This window comes from Cololabis saira, chromosome 11 (genome assembly GCF_033807715.1).
Source record: "Cololabis saira isolate AMF1-May2022 chromosome 11, fColSai1.1, whole genome shotgun sequence".
NCBI lineage: Eukaryota > Metazoa > Chordata > Actinopteri > Beloniformes > Belonidae > Cololabis > Cololabis saira.
This window is the reverse complement of record NC_084597.1, coordinates 28,628,328-28,648,489: the sequence shown is the minus strand read 5'-3', so window position 1 is coordinate 28,648,489 and position 20,162 is coordinate 28,628,328. Positions and strand designations below refer to the sequence as shown.

The 20,162-nt window shown below is 40.9% G+C and overlaps 1 protein-coding gene across 1 annotated transcript; it reads right to left on the bottom strand.

Annotated features, from left to right (window-relative positions):
• Positions 1 to 4,619: 4,619 nt before the first annotated feature.
• Positions 4,620 to 18,628, bottom strand: urm1 (ubiquitin related modifier 1). The gene is made up of 5 exons (XM_061733413.1): positions 18,575 to 18,628; positions 14,463 to 14,533; positions 7,663 to 7,744; positions 5,775 to 5,823; positions 4,620 to 5,275 (listed from the first exon to the last, which is right to left on the bottom strand). Exons 1-5 carry the CDS (start codon positions 18,607 to 18,609, stop codon positions 5,207 to 5,209), a joined length of 306 nt encoding a protein of 101 aa, XP_061589397.1. The 5' UTR covers positions 18,610 to 18,628; the 3' UTR covers positions 4,620 to 5,206.
• Positions 18,629 to 20,162: the final 1,534 nt, after the last annotated feature.

Here is a 20,162-nt window from a genome sequence, read left to right as displayed (position 1 = left end):
TTAAGAGGTGCTGTTGGTCCCTCATCGCAGCTGCTGGCGTGTGTGTGTGTGTGTGTGTGTGTGTGTGTGTGTGTGTGTGTGTGTGTGTGTGTGTGTGTGTGTGTGTGTGTGTGTGTGTGTGTGTGTGTGTGTGTGTGTGTGTGTGTGTGTAACATAGAGGACAGGGGAGATTCATTACTTAAGCAGTACAATGGACATTTATCACCCCGTGGTGTTATTCAAATTCAGTACCAAGCGAGGACCTTCTCCACTCCTCTCTCCGCCTTGCGTCGCAGTTGCAGCGTTTATTGTTGGAGCAGCGCAAAGAAAAAGCCAGGAGAGCCGTGCATCAGTCGGTCCGAGGGACCCGTGCAGGATGGGTGGAGTGGAGGCAGGAGCGTCCGTCCGTCCGGAGCTTCTCTCCGGCTCCGCACCTTCTTTTATCTGCCACCATCCTCCTCGCTGGGGGACATTTGGACGGAGCAGAAATCCGAGAGAACGCGATGTGGGAACTGAACCAAGGACGCACTAACGGAAACTACGGGCTTAAAAAAAATAATAATATTTTTTTCCCCCTTTCGTCAGCAGCTTAAAACACCAAAGGAAAGAAGATAGTCACTCACCGAGCTTCTGATAAAAAGGAGGGATTTTTTTTCTCTCTCTAATTTAAGAGCCGCTGAAAGCCACCAGAACTGAAGAGTCTTTCCTTGAATCGATGACATTACACAGGTGCAGAAATGGCGTTCTGCTGGCTCGCTTGAGCCTGGCTTGTAGATGAAAGGAAGTACAGATATGATTATTTTTTATTATTATTAGCCTATTATTATTTACTCATACCCTCCTTTTTTAGACACTTTGAAGACTATTGAGGGAATCAAAAGAGATGACATTTGTCTATTGCACTGACTATTCAGCCATCTTAGAGGCCTATTTAGAGATGGATGCTCTAACTTCAAAAAACTAGTGTAAATCATGTACAAACAATGTTATCTAATATAAAATAAGAGGTTTGGGTTTTTTTTTTCGTTTTTTCTTTTCTTTTACAATTAGCAGTAGAAATGTCACAATGCAACTGCAGCTGCAGTTGCAGCTGCAACGCCTGCTTAGGTGTTTAACATATTTTGGAAAAAAATATGCTTTCTCTTTATGGGGCAATGTATTCAGTGATTTGTGTAAAAGTTACACTGTAAGTTGTCTGAGTCTTGTCAACGCAAAAAAACAAAAACAAAAAAACCCTGCTGCAACAGCTCATATGCACAAGGAGAAAGCAGTTTTTTCTTATTTTTTCAAAGGGAAAGGAGAATAAGTGGCAGTGCTGAACGCTGGAAGTGTCAAAAATAATGCACAGCAGTGCAACTCCTTATCTTGTAGAAGAAAAGGGAAAGAGAAACAGCTTTCTGTGTCAAGAGCTCAGGAGCAGCCGGTGCTATCCAGGGACCTGCAGGCAGCAGTAGCAGGTGCACCCACGGGCCTATGCCAGATACTGCGAGTGCATATTTGTGATTCAGATAATCAAATGCTTCATTTTCTGCTTTTCATCTTGGCAGGGGACACAGAGAGTCTCTCGCGACTGATTGTCCAAACGCAATTCTTGAGTAAAATCCAATTCACCCCCAAGAATTGTGTATGGACATCTGTTGCTGCAGACTCGCATTCATCACTGCTGCCTCTGGCCAAGCGCCTCGTCGAGATTATAAAACAAACCACAAAGACAGGCAACAAGGAGGCCTTCAATCTCGTATTGTTTTGTAATGCTATCATTTCAGGTAAGGTGCGAATCCCACTTTGCATGACATGGAGGTAAAAGACGCGGGAGTGCATGGGCCAATAAAGTGGAGGAAACCTGATTCTGCCTCATATGTGTTTTTCGGGGTGTGTGTTGAGCTTTGACCGATTAGTATTTACACTTTGTCGAAAATCTAATCAAGACTGCTTGTTTTAAAAGGTAAATATCGACTGGAAACATTGACGTATCGACTGTATAGGAGGCAGTAAATTGAGGGCGCGCAGTGAGGCCTGCATGCATGCAAAGACGCACATATACGCACGGGAAGATTGGATCAGCAGGAACAACGAAGGGAAAAAAGAACGAAAGTAAAATAGGGGGAAAAACATACTTTTCCTTAAACATTTACAGGGTTAAAAACTTATTGTATCATCCTAATATTTGATTAAAATCGTAACAATGTATTAAGAAAGCTAAACAAAATAGCGGAAGAGCTTATAAAATGGACCGTTTTGACTTTTTGGCTAAATTTGGCGCATTTATTGAGGTGTGAGGGTCCTATGAAAACAGAAAACCAAAACAACATGGACTGATGACTGATGCTGCCAAACAGCATCACTGATGAATCAGGTGGGCCGCTATTTGCTCCATTCATTAAGCCTCATCGGGCTTTGTTGATTTAAAACAGCATTTATTTCACCAATCCGTCTAAAATGTAGCCAGTGGAAATCGTTTGGAAAAATATGTATTTAATACATGAAAAAATAAACTTTTAAGCTTTTCTTCGTTTTTAGCTTTTAATGCCATCAAGAATGATCAATGTACACATTTTATCTGTGTATTTTGTTTTTGAAAAATGTTTTTTTTTTTTCCTGGCTCTCAGTAGGTTGTCATTTATGGTCTCACTAATTAATTTAACACACACACACACACACACACACACACACACACACACACACACACACACACACACACACACACACACACACACACACACACACACACACACACACACACACACACACACACACACACACACACACACAAATAGCTGGACCAAAGTGTGTAGGACATTAAAGGCTCACCTCACTTAATTCCAGGGGATTAGTGCTTAATGTTTGTCTTTGCTGGAATTTAAACCGTTTAATACAGCTGGTGTCACAAAAAGATCGTTGTTCAAAATTATTTACAGAGTATTTGAAAACACGAAATTAAAGCCACAAATGCTGTAGCCTACACGAGGTTAAAATAAAAAAAAAAAAAAAAGTCACAGGGGATGTTTCTCACGAAAGTCTAATCTTTTATAATCATAAGATTATTTTTTAACATTTTGATTAAAGATTCACTTATTTTAGTTGTTTGTCTTTTCTTATCCATTTATTAATGTTTTAACAAAGCTTACAGAGCCTTAAAACTCAGTTTTCATAAGTTCGTATCTTGAAATGTGAATTCCTGGTGAGAGAGCTAAATAAAAAGAGAAAATAAAACAAAATAAATAATTATAGAAGGTTGGCAAGTGGTGTTTTCAATAAGCTAATAATCAACCAAAGATCAACTATTAGGATGAAAAAACTTCAGTCAGTTTGGATTGCGTCATGAGAATAATACACGTTTAAGACTATTTCTTTGAAGCAAAGAGGAACTTTAGCCCCCTTTTTGAACCCCCCTTAAAATTGTTTTGCAGTCAAAAAGTGGACTCATAATATTATAGTTTATCTTTACTGGTCATTGTTCACCTTATGGTTGTCTATGATGGACTTTTTACAGCGCTGTTGAACTGTGGTGTTTATGGCGTGTTGGTGCAGACAGGTCATGTCTCCTGCTGAGCATCGGTGAGCAGCTGTGGACATGGACTTGGGTGAAAATGTGGAGGCCCACTGGATGCTGCAGGACTATGAGTGTACAAACTGTACATCATAGATTGAGTCAGTTATTCCTTTTTTTTGCGGGGCGGGGGTGTACAGACCTGATTAGGACAAGAAAAATAAGGGGAAGATCTCTTGATACAATGCAGTCTTTAAAACAATTGTCTTTAGAAATTAAAAAAAACTTTTAATATCTCTTGAGAATACTTTCGTAATCTGCATTTTTGAGTCGGCCTATAAGAAACTTCAGATTGATGCAGAGATGCGGACAAATGTCGCTGATGCATTTGTGCCCCTCTCCTCTCAGACGCGCTGCAGCAGCTGACAGAGCCACACTTTCTCCTCTGTGAGCCCCTCACTACCTCATTTGCATTTCCTTTCTGTTGGCCATTATAGGCCGGTTTCCCGTTGCAAATCGCACTCCACAACCGAGAAAAGGCTTTAGGTCGCCTCGGGCGTTCATGGGAGGGCAGGCCGGAGGCAAGACCTCGACCTCCCGCAGTGGCGGTGGGGTTCACACCCCCACCCGTCACCTCCACCGCCACACACACTCAACACGTATAGGCTGATTGCTGGACCTCTTTTGACTATTGCATTCTGTGTGTGGCTGTATGAAAGTAATAATCACACTCTACTCTCCTTTAATTGGCATGAAGTGGCATCTAAAGAGATGGAAAATGTAATGTTAAGTTTTCAATGTGAATATGGAAAGGTCTGGTTGCAAAATAAACCGTTTAGTGGCGACAATGTCCACTGAGATTTTGCAGTAGCCAAAAAACAGAATCACACAATACATAAATAATTACCTTTAAATTGAAATATACAAGCTCTAATTGTAAATTTAAGACATGTGTGGAATAAATACATTTTATAAATGAAAATATTTCTCCTAGCCAAGGAGATATAAAAAATAAATAAAAAAAGGGACAATGTACAAATATTTTGAAAATGAACCGAGTGATATAAAATAAATTACAAATGTATCATGAAAGGAATTATGGTAAAAAAGAGAATTTCTTTAATTTTTAGTGAAATTAAAAAAAGATCAGGAGAAAAAACATGTTTTTACTTTATATGAAATAAAAAAAACAAGAGAATGAGTAGTTTATAACACAATGTAAGGTATCTGTGAAGAGATCTAATGATATTTTCATGTGAAACTAAAACTGCAAATAATCCAAAATTGCTTGAGCATAAACACAAAAAAATGATAGTCTCACAAATGTGTAATCATGTCAAGTTGACATATAAACTCATTACATGTTTATATGCTGTTCAGGAATGCTAATAATAATTATCAATTTATTTATAGACCGCTTTTAAAAGATCTCAAAGATGCTTAACGGTCTGCAAAGATTTATGTGTATTTTGTTGCATCTTCTGGTGACAGAAAAGTCTGTTTTTTTGATGGGGTTAAACCAGAACATTTCCTTTAATATGACCGCTTCAATTTAGAAAAGACAAAAAAAGTCCAGTTTTTCCCTTCTCTTCATTCCACTGAACACCATCAACTGTATCAGTGGCGAGGGTGCAAGCCGACACATCGTAAGCATCCATTGAGGAGGTGTTTGGGATGTGATGAGAGAAGGCTTGAACATTATTTATGTGTCATGGATACATTTGTTCTCCTGGCCATTTATCCTCCGTGGAGAGTTGAAATAAAAACAATGTTGTCTTGATCTTGCAGTTTGTAGTCCAGTTCTCCCTGTGTAGATAAAAAGATACAATATTCAAGCACAAGGCAAAGGAGAAATAGTGAGAAAGAGTGTATTAATATGGAAGTGTGTATGACCCTTGTGTTCCCATCAGGTCTAATCATTGATAAACTTTTAAATTCATTTATATCCTATATTGAGTCTTGTGACTGAATTAAACTGAAGGATTCAAACTGTGTCTGGATGTAAATTTGAGACATGCTTGCTGCAGCAGCTTCCACATTAAATGAAATGATGACTGACTCAGAGGAAAAAACAAAAAACAATTTCACTTTGATTGAATACATAGTTTAAGCCTCCAATTTAAGAATAAAAAGTGGTTCTATGCCCGCAGTTTAAAATAATCCACAAATGTTATTTAATTACGAGTGAAAAGAAAATACATGCACACTTTTTCACACTGCTGACCCTAATCACTCACACACGCCCACATACAGACACGCACGCAGTCCACACCATCTGACAGTGAATGTGGCTCCCACTGCTCACCATTAGCTCCCAGTCCGCATCATTGATAAGCACCAGTATCCCAGGCCTCCTGTGGGAGAAGTCAGACGCAGGTCAGACGCATCTCCCAAAAAGTAACACACATTCATGTGCAGGGGACACAAAATTTAGAAAAGGGTACCTATAGATAGCTGAATGTAACCCACCCAAGAAATGAAAAAGAAGCGAAACACAGCACTCACTCCAGAAAAAATACACCTTCCACAGATATGTATATTTAAGATATTTATGAGTAATGCCAAAAATAAAGGGTGTCACACGTGTATGTAGAAAAGAAATATGAGTGTAACCAATACAAAAGGATACAAGAAAAGTAAGAATAAATAAAAGAAAACAATTAATTTCATAAGAAAATAATAATCAGAAAATGTTTTGTATGTTAAATTGAGACAAAAGGATAATCTTATTAAAATTCTGGACACAATATTGACCTTTTTCTTCAAGCTTATAGCTTCTTAATAATAATAATTTAAAAAAGGTTGGTAAATAAACTACAAATCATATTAATACTATTAGTGTGAGTTACATTTAAAAAGCAATGGAAACACCTAAAGGTAAAAATATGTTTCGAAATTGCTTTAATTTCGTTACTTTTTTAATGTTTGAGGGAAAAGGCAATCCAGAGAAAACAGGTCATCAAATCTGCTTTTCCACTTTACAACCCTTGAGAGAATAAAATGATTATAGTCTCACATTTGAGACCATGTTTGTCATCATAAGTATTTGCACGTGCGGGTTATATCCACGTTGCAGCTCGCAGAGGATCACAGACCTGAGCTGTGGGGGTTTTCTCACAGCTCCTGTTAATACACTAGTTCATCTGCAAATGTCCACCGAGCACGTTAGCACACGTCACGATCCCCACATTGTTTTGTGACTAACAAAGACTGAAAGTAGTAATTATATGAGTAATACCTATGAAGCCTGAGAGGGGAATGAACTGGAAATGAATGGGGTCCCAAAAATAACAGGTACAAGAGGATAATGGGGTTAACACAACAGGCATCTGTGGGTGCAATCTTTCAAAACGGATGCTCATGTGTTTCTCGTAAAAGAGGTAACTTAAAGTCATGTGTATGCTGAGATAACGCTGGAGGCAGACACTTATGGCTCTCATACTGCTCTTATCCACCTCACAGATTGCCTGTGACGTCAGCGAGAAAGGGCAAACGGGAGGAAACTGAGAACAAGCATGTCTGCATATGTGTGCACCCGGAAAACCTGTACCCAAGAGGAACAAAAGAATGGACAACCAGGCAAAGATTATAAAGTCAATCTCATATGGACCTTTTTATTTAAAAAAAGAAGAAAAAAAATGACACCCCACTGATGGTTTGTTAACATTACAGGCTGCAAGAAAACACACACATCTAATCTATAAGGTTTATAGGAAGGCCAGCTTTTTCTCCTTTCATTGGTTAGATGGTGCTATAAATAGTCCTGCACAAAGGCGGCTGTAAAAGTCAGCCAGTCCTATACGACTGCAGTGGGCTCTGGACACACACACACACACACACACACACACACACACACACACACACACACACACACACACACACACACACACACACACACACACACACACACACACACACACACACACACACACACACACACACACACACACACACACACACACCAAGGTAATCATCTCACAATGCCTATAACATGAAAGCCTTTTCTCCGCTTCAACAGTATAGGGAAATGGTCGTGCGTTCTCCCTAACACACGCTTCTACATCCCTGTGAGGTTGAAGAAAGCAAATATTATTCTATATTTGACATTGGGATTCAGTTTTAGAGGCGGTGGTATACGTTGCACCATTTAAGGATTCATTGTGCGGCGTGATGTGTGAGTCACGTGTACGTACACGGAGTCTCCCTGAACAAAGAGCTCGGGTCGTTCCTTCAGCAGGTTCCGTTGGATCCAGACCAGCAGCTGCTTCAAGTCCCCTACAACACACACACACACACAAACACATATATACATCTTTATTTAAAAGGGCATCACTGTCTCCCACTAATTTCCTGGAGACGTACCTTTAACTACCATATATCTAACCACAGTTCAAAGAAATACTTTTTGTTCAAATGTAAAGACTTACATTAGTCAGGTCCCCTCAGAGTGACTGTGCAAACAGATTTATGACACACACACACACACACACACACACACACACACACACACACACACACACACACACACACACACACACACACACACACACACACACACACACACACACACACACACACACACACACCCCAGAGGTCATAGGTCAGGGGTCAAGGTGCATAGTTCCAGCCTCCTGGTCGATGTGACGCGACAGAGGCACCAGGCGGACAGGGGGTGTGTGCATATGCGTGTGTGTCCGTCTATGCATATTTATGAGTGTATGTGTATGCTGGGGGTGACGGAGACGTTGGAAATAAAGGCAAGGTTGATTGGTATCATGGCCAACGGCAGCATTGTTCTCCTTAAAAAGAAAAGTTAAACTGATGGGGGTTTTTGTGTTTGTATTAAAAATAAATAAAACAAAAAGGCAATGTACTGCATATAAAAAAGCCTCAAGGATAAAAAAAAGACTAAAATATTATGCCAGACTTTTTTTCCAAAGCATCTAAGCCTTAAAAAAAAAATAAAAACAACTGAATGTTCAAGCTTAAGTGTGTTTTCCCTGTCAGTACACACAGGAAAACACCCCAGTTTGACAAATTTTCACCAACCATTGAAGACAAACGCTTCTCATCTGAACCTGAATATCAGCGATGCTGTATTTCCTATGAGTCTGACCTCTTCAACAATCAGACTGACCTTGTCTCAACAATGGGCTGAGCCTCGCTCGGACCGGTCACAGCCACAAAGGCAACGAGGAATTTTTAGAACAGATCCCCATGAAAAAACCAACGATGAATATATTATCGCCATAGCCGTTGCTTATGTTAAGATTCAAGGTGGCGTTAGAGCTGTTGAGTCTGTGTGTCCGCTGTAGTGCGTTTCGCATGCTTTCTAAGAAAAAAAAAGAGGAACTTGTAAAATGTGGGACTATAAACATGTGAATGCGACAAAAGCAAAACATGCAATCATAAAACACAGATAGCTCTGCGACTCGTGTCTGCGGCTGCAGTCGGCATCACACAAACGCACGCAGACACCATCAAAAGGAAGTGCATCAGCTTCAGTGACCGGTTCAAACAGCAAAGGAGAACAGAGGAGATGCGGGGATAGACTCAACCAGGGAGGGAGCATTAATGAGCAGAAGAAGAGCAAAGGAGGAAGATGGTGAGTCATCCAGAGCCAGGTGTGAAGGAGTGCTGAATCTGTCACAGGTAAGTGTTGGTCTCCAGTATGGCAGCTGGATTAAAAGCAGAGCTACAAACACACTCCAATTAGTCATATCTACATAGAATGCATTCAGAAAAATTAAAGATAAAAATATGGTATTACACTAGTTAGCATGTTTCTTTATATTTTAATAATTACTCAAACATTCCTGCATCTAAAACCTGGAATTCACCAAAACATTGTCTATTCTGAAATTATAATGAAATTTATTATAACATCACATATATATACATATATATAATATATAGTCTACATGTGAAAAAAATGTTTAGCTTTGTTTTTCATACTTCCTGACTCCCAGATATCGAATGCAACCATCCTAATGCACAGAAGCTGATTACCAATGATAAAATGTACTTGCATAAAAACAGCTGCCTGGTCGCTGTAGTTTTGACGGCAACAGGCGCGGTGTATGTGAGGGAGTTCATGTGTGTGTGCTGGTCAGGTTAATTGTAGTGCAGACCGCCACCTCAGTAGTGCAGTGATAGTGTTGATTTGCTGCGGTTCCAGGTCGTCAGATTAAAAGAGACGAATATCTGTTCCTGCAGTTCACGCACACAAACACAACAGAAGGTGGTGCACGCTGACCTGCACCTCTGCAGAGCTAAAAACAGAACTAATCACTACAGCAGTCATAACTCCTCCTTTGTGCTGGCTCCTCTCTGGACACTCCTTCTGCCTTTGACTATTGGTATTTTTCTCCACCATTACCCCTTATTCGCTCTTTCATCCTCTCACCTATTTACTTTTTCATTTCATCTCACACACAAACACACACACACACACACACACACTCCTTTCTCATAAAACCTACACTCCTCTCCTCTCTCATCTCTTTCCATCATTTATCTCGTCTTTTATGACCCCCAATTTGAAAAGCGCATGCAGGCAAACGCCGCAAAAAGTTCCAAGACCTGAAAAGAAACAGTTTAGTTTAAAATTGCACGCTGGTATCATTGCAAACTATAATCAATTAAGGTTTTGTATCTGAAATATGAGCTGCAGTGCTTTTTTAATTGGTTCTTGGAAGACGTCATACACAATTGTATCAATGGAACGGCGTTAGAGATGAAAGACAAATGTAGTTTGATAGTACGTTGCAGTCCAGGTAGAAAGGGACGAGAAAATGAGGGAACAGCCATGGGAGAAGGGAAAATGCGTCACAGGTTCCCAGTGCATCATGGGATAGAACTGCGTTGCGTGGGTGGAGAGGAGACAGGAGGGGGGGGGGGGTCGCCATCTTGATGCCGATTCAAAAGTGTTCCCGCTTTTTGTATGCATGTGTGGTTTTACCATCTTTCTTCTTTAGTTTTTCTATCTTAGTGCAATTATGACGGTGCTATGAGGGGGATGAGCCATCCATCTTTCTGGTGATGTGAAGGATCCTTCCACCACAGGGGTTTTGTTGTGTGTGTGTGTGAGAGGGGGAAAAAAAGAAAGAGGGGGTGGGGTCTCTCAGTCGAGGGTCATCAATCACCGGCTGGGGTCAAAAAGAAATGGGAAGGGATTCAGAACCAATTATATCTGCCTTCACTGCGCCCTTCCAGCTTTGAGCTGCTACACTTGCGTACACACACACACCCGCCGACTAAGTGTACGGCTATAATATACTATATATATATACTTCAGGATCAGCAAAACCATAACAAGGCTTGAAAACTAAAATGTGTGGCAGTAAAATCTGAAACTTTGTGCGCTACGTGAAACACCTTAGGACACACACACACACACACACACACACACACACACACACACACACACACACACACACACACACACACACACACACACACACACACACACACACACACACACACACACACACACACACACACACACACACACACACACACACACACACACAGTTATTATCGTTCACGAAAACGAACGAAATAACCAAAACTAAAATTGAAAAAACAATTTAGTTAACTGAACTAAATAAAAACGAAAATTAAAAGACAAAAACCATAACTAACTGAAACTATATTGCGTATTTAGAAAACTAACTAAAACGAACTGAAATTAGATATAATTTCCTCCGTTTTCGTCCCTGTCAATATAAGCCTCTTGGTATGATCAATTTATTCTGCTCTGGCCGTTTCTCTCCAACTGGCAGCTACGGCACCTTAACGCCTCACGGTCCGTGACGTCAAAACTAAAACTAATAAAAACTAAACTAAAACTAAGCATTTTTGAAAATATAAAAATGAATAAAAACTAGCAAACCCACACAAAAAACGAAATAAAACTAACTAGATTGAAGGAGAAAAAGCCAAAACGAAATAAAACTAAACTAAAATGAAAAATTCAAAACTATTATAACCCTCACACACACACACACACACACACACACACACACACACACACACACACACACACACACACACACACACACACACACACACACACACACACACACACACACACACACACACACACACACACACACACACACACACACACACACACACACACACACGGTCATATCAGCCTGACATTCCCTATTCTGGTCAACTTTTGTATCTTTGTCGTCGTGGTAACATCAGCACCGCAGATGAACACCCTTTGTTTAGCCAAATACTAAAGAGGCATATTTCTCTTATTTGTCCTCTCTGCGGGCAGGTTTTTGTCGATTTTCCCTCCTCTGTGCTGTGAAGTGGACCAAATTTTCATGCCGAGGTGAAAAAAGTTTGGAGAATTGAGAAAGCCAAATCTTTTATCTACAACCCCACCACCCACCCACCCACAACAAACATCAACCTGCACCATAGTTATCAGTGGGAAAAATTACAAAAGAAAAAGAATGGAAAGATCCGCTAATAGAAATGACACTCATGATAAAGACAAGGCAGTTGGTATGAGAGACGAAGAGAAAGAAAAGGGCATTTGATGTGAAGATCACTTAAGAGGAAGGGGTAAGCTCATTGAGAGTTGAGATGCGACCCCACATCAGATGATACCAGTTTCTGCTTTCAAGTAACAGAACAAACAAAAACACTTTAACGGCTCCAGAAACACTCATTAGGAACATTTCCTCCCCGTTTTCCTCTCTTTAAAGATACAGTACCACTGTGTCATGGGTCCTGCTCACGCCTGGCACTGACATGCATCTTGTTATCCACTCACAAGCACACAGCTTTAACAGGAAAGCATGCTCGCACCCAAGATGCAGTGAGGATGCATTTTATTCCAACTACACTCTGAGTAGGTCTGAATTGGACTTCATTAATTTCAAATCGTAATAAAAAAAAGATTATCTGCTTACAGTCATGTTAAAAAGAAACAACCCTCTTTTGAGATGTTTTGTATCAGGACATACACTCACCAGCCACTTTATTAGGTATGTTGCCACATAGATGTTCTCATATTTGATACTAGAGGCAACTTGACTAGGTCATGTGGCTGCAAAGTAGGCAAATCATCACCCCTCTACCACCTTGCTTGACAGTTGGTATAAGATAACTATGCTGACATGTTATTATCTTTGTTTTTTTTGTAATGCATTAAAAGGAACCCAGGCTATTAAGACATGTAGTCCCTAATTAGCCAAAATTGTTCTCTTATACTAAAATATGTTGTTAGAAACACATAAAATAATCTAATTGCTTTAAAAATCTACAATGTTTATCACATATTTTGACCTGCGGGAGGCGCCATGTTCTACCTGCGCAATGCATTCTGGGGGCGATTACGTAGAATGGTGGCTCTGGGAAGATAAGCCGCGTTAGTTTAACTGCGACAGGTATCTAAAACATACATGAGCAGCACTCTCCCGGCCGTGGAGGCTGACGAGGGGGCCCATAAGACGTCTCGGTTCAGGCAAACTGGATCAAAGTTCTGTGATGCACGGGAGATCTGCAAAAATGATCAATGTCGTGCGCATCTTAGCAGTGCATTAGGCTCCGGCGTAGACGGCGTAGGCTACGGCGTAGTCGGCGTAGCCGGGGCTTTAGAGCCTGCAGCGCACCGCCATCCGCTCTCGCCGCCGCCGCGATGGAGACGCCGGTGGAGACGCCGGTGGGCAATATGCACGTTTGGGTGGGCATAGCCCACCCCTGCCCCCCCCTAAAACCGGCCTCGGTGCTGGGTGATGACAGACCAGAGGCTGAGGGGACTGGCCCGGGACTTTGACGAAACGGGAGGCGCAGACTTTGCGTCAAATAGGCAAGAACATCTTTATTTAATTTAATGACACCAGATCTGGCTGGGGTTTTTATTGTAGCATCGGTTATCTGCTAGTTGAAACGTGTGGTCGGTTTGTCTGTCTGAGTTTTATGGTGTTTTTATAGTTCATGCTGTATGGTGCGGCACTTTTTTTTTTTTTTTTTAACTTTTTTGTAGGTGCGCCGTCACCTTAATGTTCAGCTGTGTTTTGATCTGTGTTTCTGGTGCGCCGTCATCTGTTTAGCTGTGTTTTCATCTGTTTCTGGGTGTCAAAACAGTGGACGGGGGCTAGCAGGAGCCACCGTCTGACGTCACTACCCAGAATGTAAACAACAATGGCGACCTACTAGTTAAATTATATTTTCAAATTTTATAAAAACGAAGACATCAACAAGGTTTTTTATATCACATTGTTATAATTAATACCAACATTTATCTTTTAAGACCTACATGTCTTAAGAGCCAGGGTTCCTTTTAAAACTAACCACATCCATTTTGGTCTCATCTAGCTAAAGTCAATTGCTCTAGACGTCTCAGCTTGTTCAGATGCAACTTTGTAAACCCAAGCGATCCTGCCATGTCCTGCGAGGGAAGAGGTTTTCTTCTGGGATTCCTTCCAAAAAAACCAAACTTGGGCAGTCTTTTGTACCATCATTGGTCCTGTTTCCCAGATCAGTTAAGTAGTTCTTAACAGCGAAAGACTTCTTTCACAGGCTCCTTAAGAAGGTTTGAAAGAAGTCTTTCGCTGTCAAGAACTACTTAACTGATCTGGGAAACCGGGCCATTAACTTTAATATCAAGCATGTTAGTTAAGATGTAGTCTGAGATGTAATTCTTGAGGTTTTTGCAGTTTACCTGAGCAAACATGAGTATAAGTGGAGCTCAGGACTCACTTATTTAAGTTCATCAGGTGTCAGTGAAGCCATATTAAAGGTTAACACAAGGCAACAACAACAGAAACAGATCTGTGCTGCTGGATTATAACTGGTCAGCTAAAACATATGTGGTGACACTCTACTTTCAGGAGTGAACCGGTGTAATTAGAGCTAAAAACACTACACATACGGCAGGACTACTCGCCGTGTGTGAGCAAAGCCTTTATGCCTTTTTTCCCCCTGATACGGACTGCTGGACTTTATTGAGATTACAAGGGACACTCACAAGGTTCCTCTTGGCTTGGAAGGGTCACATGATGTTCCTTCACGCCACTGAAAAGCAGCTCCGCTCCGCCTCTAGATAAAGAAAGGACCAGATATCAAAAGATCATGTTTTAAACAAACCTCCTGTTGTGAGCTTGCAGCTGTGTAATTTTACACAATACAGGAAAGAGCTGCCTGTCTGCCATGATCACATTACTTAAATCTGGCAATAATAATAACTGTCGACAAAGATAAAAAGATGTTGGAGGGACACAATTAATAATTTTTTCCCCTAAATCACAAAACTTCTTAACGATAATACAAACAGAACTGACACAATGGGCTGCAGGACCAAAGATTTAAAGCATATTTATCTTTTCCCTTAAGTTTAGAGCAAGTGGACAGAAAAGACAAGGGGAGATTTTGTGTTTGTTAGATTAAACCTAAGTCTTACCTGAATCTGAACAGAGCAAACCTCACCTACGAACTTCCTAAATACAGGCAACACGTTACGTGCCCCACCAGAGACACGCGGACTCTCGACCATTGTTACACTGTAATTAAGGACGCATACTGCTCTGTCCCCCGCGCAGCTTTAGGACACTCTGACCACTGTCTGGTTCATCTGATCCAGACCTACAGGCAGAAAGTAAAAACCTCTAAGCCTGTAATGAGGACTGTGAAGAAGTGAACAGAAGAGTCAAATCTGAAGCTTCAGGCCTGCTTTGACTGCACGGACTGGAGTGTTTTTGAAGCTGCTGCCTCAGACCTGCATGAACTCACGGACACTGTGACATCCTACATCAGTTTTTGTGAGGGCATGTGTGTGCAGACTAAGACCTTCTGCACATACGATAACAACAAGCCCTGGTTCACACCGAACCTCAGGAGGCTGCGCCGAGCCAAGGAGGAGGCCTAGAGGAGCGGTGATCGAGCCCTGTTCACCCAGGCCAAGAACACGCTGACGAGGGAGATCAGGAAAGCAAAGAGGAGCTACGGAGAAAGACTGGAGAATCGCTTCTCTGCCAACCCTGACCCCTCTTCTGTGTGGAGAGGTCTGCAGAATATCACCGGGTTCAGAAGAACAGCTCCACGCCCTGCAGGCAGCCTCCGGCTCGCAAACCAGCTGAACAGTTTTTACTGCAGGTTCGACGATCAGGCCAGCTGTGTGAGGTGCCCTCATGCCTCAAAAGCTCCACCATCATCCCAGTCCCCAAGAAACCCACCATCACAGGATTAAATGACATCCGTGGTTATGAAATCCTTTGAACGGCTGGTGCTGAGCCACCTGAAGGACATCACAGGCTCCCTGCTCGACCCCTTGCAGTTTGCCTACCGGGCAAACAGGTCGGTGGATGACGCAGTCAACTTTGGACTGCACCACATCCTGCGTCACCTCGACACCCCAGGGACCTACGCGAGGATCCTGTTCGTGGACTTCAGCACGGCATTCAACACCATCGCTCCTGAAATCCTCCACCAGAAGCTCACCCAGCTCACAGTGCCTGCCTCCACCTGTCAGTGGATCACCAGCTTCCTGAGTGACAGGAGGCAGCAGGTGAGGCTGGGGAGCATCACATCCAGCACCCGGACCATCAGCACTGGCGCCCCCCAGGGGTGCGTCCTCTCACCACTGCTCCTGAAGTACGCGGACGACACCACCGTCATCGGTCTGATCCGGGAGGGTGACGAGTCCGCGTACAGACAGGAGGTGGATCAGCTGGTCCACTGGTGCAGTCAGAACCACCTGGAGCTGAACCCGCTCAAGACTGTGGAGATGACAGTGGACTTCAGGAAAAACCTGCCGCCACACCCCCCGCCCCCCTAACAATGCACCTTCCAATAATCATATCTACGTCATTCTGCTGCAGCTTTCACTTTAAAAAAAATGTATATATGTTATTAAGAGCTGTCATTACCATGTCTACCTCATACTGCCTTTCACCTTTCACTTTTTTATTTAATTGTATATATGCTAATAATTGCCACATTTGTTTATTACTGTTTGCTACCTTTTTAAATCTGGGTACAGTGAGCAAAATAACCAGAGTAAAATTCCTTGTCGGGGATGCTCAAACCAATAAAGCTAAAGCTGATTCTGAAATATCAGGACACCAGCGGAAAGTGCTGCAAGACAACTGAACTTCATATTATATGAGTGTGAAAAGTTATGTTTTGGCTACAGGTCCAAGTTACATCTCAAATGTCCTTAACCAAAATACTGTACACCACAGATGACAGATTTGCTGTTTACTCAAGGCCCTGTTTTCTTTGTTTGTTTCGTTGTGGCTGATTTTGGAGATCACATGTGCAATCTAGCTGTATCGTTTTTAAAAATATATTTTTCCATCACTTTCTGAGTAGCTACTGATGGAATATTTGATCGAACATTTCTGTCCAATCATTTTCTTTATTTGTTCATTCTTCCACAGTATATAACTTAAGTCATTTTTACCAGAGGTACATTTTTAATAATGGAATTTATTATACGTCACCGGTTGATCATTTTTTTCCTATGTTTTTTTCCCCATTAGGTTTAAAATTTCAGGATTTCTTTTTTTTTTGACTATGTATTTCCGTGGACAAGAGTGAACCAAACTGTCTGACCCATGTTGCCTTAGCTTGCTGCTGGTGGTTGGACCAGTCCCGGTCCTCCTCAGATCTATATGACGCCTCTCCCTACACAAAAGGGCTCTAACTCCACTGATAAAACATTTTGTTCTCAAAACATCTTCTAGATCAGCTGAAATGCCCAGTTGTAATGTTTAGTACACATTGTTAATGATTTGTCAAACACTTTATGAAATTATGTTTTAGGCTCAGTGTGAATTAAACTGCTCTGATTCTGTGTCATTTGCTCTATTTTTACAGGAGGCGTCTGCATTATAAATGATGGGATTGCATTAACAGTATGTAGGTGTGTAAGACATTGTACTTTATAGTGTGTGTATAATCAGTACTCGAGTTGTAAAAAAAAATCAGGGGGGATGGTGGATTTTATCATATGGGGACAGATAATTTGTGCTGATTACAAATAATATAATATATTACAAATAATAGCAGTGACCAAAACACCTGCAGAAATACTGCAGGAATGACATAGCAGCAGTTAAAAGCAGCCTTCTGTAAGCTTTAAATATCCACTGGGCTTACATCAAATACATCAAAACACAACAATAAAAAACAGTTTTCTGAACTTATCAATATGACTCTGTCCTACACAGGATAAGTAAAATGGATCACTGCAAAAACTCAAAATCTTAACAAGAATATTTGTCTTATTTCTAGTTAAAATGTCTCATTTTAGTAAAGAAATCTCATTACACTTAAAACAAGACTCATCACTGGAAAAAACAACACTTTTCACCCGTTTCACGTAGATTTTCACTTGAAATAAATAGAAAAATCTTTTTTTTCTTTTAGATTTTTTTGCTTGCAATAAGAAGATAAATACCACTGGCAGATGTTCCTACTTATTTCAAGTGAAAATGTACTTGAAACAGGTGAACATTGTCAAATAAGTTATTTTTCTGGTGTTATTTTTTTTTTCTTTTTCTTTAAATGTTGAAATAGCAGTAATACGTCATTCATTGATGAAATGACATAAGGGATGGAAAGGGGGGATGGCAGTTTTACAGGGGGGATGATTTTGACCGTTTTTATTTCAGGAGGGATGCCATCCCCCCTCATCTCCAGTACTGTGTATAATAATATGCATCATGTGAGGATTTTATCACGTCCTCTGTCAGTGATGGACATCTGTCCAGATGTCCTAACATCTGTCCAGATGTTAGGACAGCAGCTGCTGCTAAACGCAGCTGAAACTCGTCTGGCTGAAACTACAAGAGCTCTCGGTCCATTAAGCAGGTGCTGCCCGAGAAGACGCAGTAGTCTGCAGTGATTTGGGTGTAATGAAAGCTAATAATGACGTTAATAAAAACATTAAGCGGTCAGCTGACGGTTGTCTCGTGTTTTGTTTTCAGTCACACATTGCAGTGTGGCTTTTAAACGAGTTCCCTCCCACGTTACACCGCAAATTAGCAATATCGAAACCCCTGCATTTATTTTTCTGCGACTTACAAATGGTGTAATGATGGTATAAAGAAATTGACAAAGTGTTTTGAATGTGCATACCCAAACTCCAGATGAATAGCTACGGGCGCTGCCATTGTTGGAACGGCAGGAAGCATGTGAGGCGGAAGTCGGAAGTGACGTATTTGTTTCTTTTTCTTCTATTATTCTTCTATTATAATAATAATAATAATTATTATTATTATTATTATTAGTAGTAGTAGTAGTGGTATCATTATTATTATTATTAATAATAATAAACAATGATAATTATAAACCTTACAGATATTCTCTGTAAAGAAATAGACAATTTTTATTTGAAGTGCTACCTCACTAATGGAAATGTTTATTTTCAATATAGTGTAGCTCAAACAATAGTTGCCCTTGTTTTGGTTGGATGACTGAATTTTCTTTTTATACTTGTACAAATGATAAGTTACTTGAATTTGATTTTGATTTGTGACTCTTTTTTTGTGCAAGTTAACAGTTTTTAACTCAATTTAATTTAAGTGAAAGGAATTGATTTTTGATTAAGTGTTTAATTGTTTGCTTTGCATAGACAGACAGACGGACAGACAGACAGACAGACAGACAGACAGACAGACAGACAGACAGACAGACAGACAGACAGACAGACAATTAATTTATCCAGCAGGGAAGTTATGTTTTAGCAGCATATCAATTTACAGAAACAAGTGGAAATTTACAATTAAATTAGAATTTGAATAATATATACATATATACAAATATAAAACAAAAAAAAATATGAGTAATAATTTAAGAGAATATAAAGTCTGGCAGTGCAAGAAGGTACATATATACATATGAAGGCATTGTTATCCATTACATAAAGTGGGATTATTGTAAAGTGTTATGGAAAATGGTAGAAAGGATACCTGGGGTCTCCTGGGCAGAATTTCTCAGTGCACATATTTCTGTGCCAATATCTCTGCTATGGTGTTGGCCTTGGCCTTAACTTTATTTGAAAATAATTGATTGAAAATCACCAGTAACTGCATAAAACACACTCTCTAACACTCTGTTTGCATATGCATGTCCTTGCATTGTGCCCGTTCCTATAAGTGTACAGAGGCATGACATGCGTCTGTGCATCCACATCTGTCCCCAGCACCCTCAGCTCCCTTCTTACCTACATCCTCAATCATACTGGTGACAGCCCCAGAACAGGGCAATCAGTCTGAAGGGGGGTGAGAGTAGATGTTTAGAGGTTTGAATTGCAAATCTGCCGCCTTCTGTCCAAGCATTAGCAGACCCTTCCTTGTCTTTATTCATGTGTTAATGAGGAGCGAGTTCGGGAGCACATAGACAGATTGACTAGGGGCCTTGCGAGTGCGAGGTAGAGGAAGTCCATGGTGGCTGCTGTGGAAGGTCTAAAAGCTAATAAAGATGTGATGATTCTTTTGTCCATCCAGAATAAGGTATATCCTTCCAAGTGAAAACAGTTAAGAGTTCAGAGGGAGGCAAAGAGGCACAAGGTGACTGTGGGTGGGATGTTTTGCAAACAAATTCCCGAATCCCTCTAAAACCAAGACACAGTAAACCATTACCCTCGGCCGCTCCCTGAACCCCTCCACCAACATCTCTGCCTGTAAATGGACGTCCATGCTAGGCTGCTGGGCTCCAGCTATAG

Bases quoted from the DNA above. Each gene is read 5' to 3' on its own strand.
- urm1 (XM_061733413.1), bottom strand. From the start codon at position 18,609: ATGGCAGCGCCCGTAGCTATTCATCTGGAGTTTGG. The intron at 14,534-18,574 runs GTATGCACATTC...TTCTTTATCTAG, and splicing joins GCTATTCATCTGGAGTTTGG to AGGCGGAGCGGAGCTGCTTT. The intron at 5,276-5,774 runs GTGAGCAGTGGG...TTATCTACACAG, and splicing joins ATGCGGACTGGGAGCTAATG to GGAGAACTGGACTACAAACT.